Source organism: Anguilla anguilla, chromosome 11 (genome assembly GCF_013347855.1).
Source record: "Anguilla anguilla isolate fAngAng1 chromosome 11, fAngAng1.pri, whole genome shotgun sequence".
NCBI classification, from domain to species: Eukaryota; Metazoa; Chordata; class Actinopteri; order Anguilliformes; family Anguillidae; genus Anguilla; species Anguilla anguilla.
In genome coordinates this window covers 34,249,378-34,253,775 of record NC_049211.1, presented here as the reverse complement: position 1 = coordinate 34,253,775, position 4,398 = coordinate 34,249,378, and the positions used below count along the sequence as shown (strand labels likewise).

At 40.2% G+C, this 4,398-nt stretch overlaps 1 protein-coding gene across 1 annotated transcript; it reads left to right on the top strand.

The window, feature by feature from the left end:
• The first annotated feature begins 448 nt into the window (after positions 1–448).
• Positions 449–2,989, top strand: LOC118208400 (proenkephalin-B-like). Its single transcript, XM_035383037.1, has 3 exons — positions 449–596; positions 1,189–1,337; positions 2,023–2,989. The coding sequence occupies exons 2-3, from the start codon at positions 1,215–1,217 to the stop codon at positions 2,650–2,652; spliced, it is 753 nt and encodes a 250-aa protein (XP_035238928.1). The 5' UTR covers positions 449–596; positions 1,189–1,214; the 3' UTR covers positions 2,653–2,989.
• Positions 2,990–4,398: the final 1,409 nt, after the last annotated feature.

The window sequence follows — 4,398 nt, the reverse complement described above, 5'->3', positions numbered from 1 at the left end:
AAGATTCAGCCTTGAAGTATAACGCCGCTGCTCCAGCAAGTTCTTTTACTTGCGTAGATAGCCTACCTTCACTTGATCGAGCTTGACAATGGCATTTCCCCGGTTAATATTGCTCCAGAGTGGAATGACGAAACCAAGATTTCCAAACCACATTGCAAAGGATGTAAATATTTGCCGACACAATAGTGTACCAATCAGGGTTTTCTTTCCAAGGTTGAGAAGAAAATATGTGTGTGCGTGTGTTTGTGTATGTGTGTGAAGGTGGGGATGTGTGTCTGTGTGTGTGTGTGTGTGTGTGTGCATAAGTGGGTGTGAGGTAGACAAAGTGGGTGGGAGATGAGAGATTATTCATACATCCGATCATTCCTATTGGCTAAAAGAGGAAACGTATTCTGATGCACTTCAGTGACATGATGAAGCAATCGTCAATAAAAAGACAGAGGACACGCGACAATCAAAAGCAAGAGTTGGATCCTATCAAACTTACTATCTGAAATACACTGGGAGAATTCACTTGACAAAGAAGAGTCTGATACATATTTCTGAACCTAACTACGTATTCAACCAACTGAGGCACACATTGTGATAATATTAAGGTAAAAAACTTTTATTTCTGTTTATGTTTATCCATCGTGCATGTGAATGTTTTTTAGAAGTCTTTCAAGTTAGCGTTGGCAGTTCAGGTGGAGATTCTTCAGAGCCCTAGTCAAAGGCTACTTTTGCTAGTTTTAGATATTTCCATATGTAATCCGCGGTGAAATATAAATATATTGGCTAAATATTAAGAAAGTGACAGTGCGTACTGGGCAGGTATTGTGAACACATCGATGACATCGTGCGTTCCAATATGGAACCATCCATTGGACTTGCCGCAACCCATTGTATTGCGGCTATTTAAAATGATAACATATATAGTAACAAATTATACAAATAAAACAGAGTTAACATAAGCTTCGCGCATTTCAAGGTGAGAAAAAAGATATAAAAGCAGTCAGTATAAATGCGGATGAAACAAAACTGAAAGGTGAGCTATAAACTAATAGAGGGGTTACAGTTTTGCGGCTGTGGGTCTTCATTAATGGTCAGAGACGGTATGTTTCCTGACACGACTGTCTTCATTTTTCAGTCTTATGATGATGGTCATGATTATTATTGTTGTTATTACGATTATTGTTTTATGCATTTCAGATACCGAAGAAACATAGTCGGGAAGTATGGAGTGGTGCGTTTTAGCGCTCATCTTGTGCATGATCTCTTCAATCCGAGCAGATTGCACTTCCCAGTGTTTAAGCTGCGCCCAACAGATCCCCAATTCGGAAGTGTCCATCAACAGCCTGGTAAGATTATTTTTATCGGAGCAGTAGTTGTTCTAAATTGGCAGTTGATGACAGCTGATTATAGCTTTGGTCGCCCGTTGTCCTTTTAACAGCTTTCTTTAAGGGGCAAGCCCACTAAAAGTTAAAGTAGTGGTTACAGTTTTGGCACGCGGAAACAAAAGCTACGATCCATAATCACATTGTATTCACGTGGTTCAGCACCATGGAGAGCGCTCGCCGTTGGTCGGTACATTCCGATACGGTGGCCGCTACACGAGTTTCTCGCGAAATGAGAGTAAAGCCTGAAGTTTTATTGAATCGGATGCTTTTAGGTTTTGTCGACAAATAGCCGTCACACCTCACCGTAACATAACTGATTGACCATCAAGAATGAACATTGGAAACACGTGGAAACCATGAGTGATACCTAATACAGTTTCTTTGTTAATGGATGGTAGAGTTGTATCCATTACTCCTTCAAAAGAATCTTCGGTTATTCCAAAAACATCCGCCGCAATTGCTATTGCTTGTAATAATGAAGGCTGCATCTCAAGTATGCATTATTTCAGTGCATTTCGTAAATTAATTGTAATTGCAATGCTAATTAATATCGCCCGAGGAATCATTCGCTATGCGCGCACACTTGGAGGTCTTGCTTGATATTTCCCCGTCTAATATTGCTTAACTCTTTCTTTTCCTTTTCCAGACTTGCACTTTAGAGTGCGAAGGGACCCTTTCCTCCACAGTAGAATTAGATAAATGCGAGAAGGCTTTAGAGTTATTTTCCGCCGGTCAGGGGGGGTTCAACGACAGAAACGAGCAACCGCCCAGCGCGTCTGAGACTGGAGACCAGCAGGAAACTTCCATTGCTAATGTGGTCAAGCGTTACGGTGGATTCATTAAGAGGATCGAGAAAAACAAAAAAATAAATTCTCCCTCGCGTGAAAATGCTTACCTGAAAGGCATGTTTGCCAAAAAATACGGGAATTCGCTGAGAAAATTTTGGGAAAGAGACATCCCGGAGCTTTTGCAGGACACCCAGCGCGGAGATCGTTCTTCGGAGGACGAGGCCGCGATCTACGACGACGACACGGCCATCAACGAAGAGAAACGGTACGGAGGTTTCTTGAGAAAATTTGGCCCAAAGAGAAGTGACTCCGGAGAGGAAGGTGGCCAAGAAGAGTTACAAAAACGTTACGGAGGTTTCATGCGGAGGATTCGACCAAAACTCAAATGGGACAATCAGAAAAGATATGGGGGGTTTTTACGGCGTCATTTCAAAGTATCAGTTCGATCAGAGGAAGAACCCTCCTCCTACGAAAATTTTGACCTATAGATCATGATCGGAACCGTTGATTTCAGACTGAAGGAACTTACTATTGCAGACACACCGGAATCCTCACTATACCCGTTAACTCGTAGGCTATTTGTGCATTTTGCTTAACAGACCGAGGTCCAAGAAGTTTCCGCAGGGCGTAATTGTAGAATATCTGCTTATGTCAGTTCTGTCTTGATGCATATTGTGAGACGGACTAAAAGAGACTTTTCCTTTGTATAAATAAATGACGAATGTATAATTCATGTCCGCTGAAATATTATTTATTAGTCTATACAATCAAGTATGCTTGTTTAATAAAAAAACAAAAACAAATAATAAATGTGATTATCCATTGTTCAAGTTGCAATGAAAACCTGATCTTGTCTCACCTGACTTCTGAAGCACAAATCAGACAAAACAAAACTAACACGTGAGGAAATGTTCACATATCAATATAATCAAAAGTCGGCTGCGTATTATCATATATACTAGGCTAATTAATAATGTGACGGCCGTTCACTTCTTAGTTGTGCGAAGTCTTGAATGTGATCAGATCAACTGAAAGGAGAAAAATATATAGGGACGAGAAAGATACAGGCGATATTTTGTGGGTCCTTGGAAACATCGCAAAATATTACCGGGGAAAATGCACATAGACAACTTAATCCAATTCAAGCCACCCATTTGATACTATCTGATATGCGTCATTCAGGTCTGAATTAGACTCTTCACCAACCAGTTTAACACGATGATACACACAGAACCGATCACAGGCAGGCTCATTTTAATTAATGTTATGCACATTGCGTTTCTCGACTTCTCCTCAGAAATTCTTCTATTACAAGTAGATTTACAATGACGGTTCCCGTCCACTATGTTTCCGTTCAAATGATAATAATCTTTTTTCAGACTAAGCCAGACATTTCACTTCATATTATTAACTGAAATACTGAAACAAGATGAAAAAGTAAGGTTCAAGTGATAAATGCAATCTCATATTTAAATTATATGTAAATTTAATGTATTTAACTCATTTTCACATGTTCATTCAAAACTGGGATCATGCCAAAATAATGCCGTCTCTACCATATTTGTTAGATATTGCAGTAGCCTGTACACTAAGAGAGAATTTCTAACGAATTTCTAACTGTCCGGCAACCCTCGTTATGGTTTCTGATCAACACCACTGTTTTAAAGACAAGACCAAACGGTTTAAATGCAATGGCGCCCTCTTATGGGGAAAAAAATTAAACGTCGGATTTATTCTGTAGGCTGTTTGTACTCGGTTTTTAATTCGCATGAAGTATAGTACGTGTTCTTCATTAACAGCGAGCTGAACGAAACCGCTTTTGAGAATGCGTCCAACTCTTAGGGTGTCGCGAAGATTTATGTGTTTGTTTTTCACTGCGAGGAGACGTCTGTGGACAACAAGCGTCCTCACAAATAATTACACTTTTGATGTCTCTGGGGAAAAAAGCAAAACATCTGGCGAAACCGTGGCTTTTCAAAGCGTCAGACACAAACGCTGGCGTTGTTAGCACGCGGTAATGTGTCAGTTGCGCGCCTCGCGCGGGGCTTTGCGGAATTGTTAAGGCAAATAATGGCATTCTTCATGGGGAATAAAACACACATGATTGAAGCGAGTGTTTTCGTGTTTGATCATGATAATGATTTCGACGTGCCACCCTTTTGTTTTTTTTCCTATTTAGATTACCTCCCTCTTGGTTTAAGAACAGCTTTAAAACATTTTACTGAAGCGGAGCA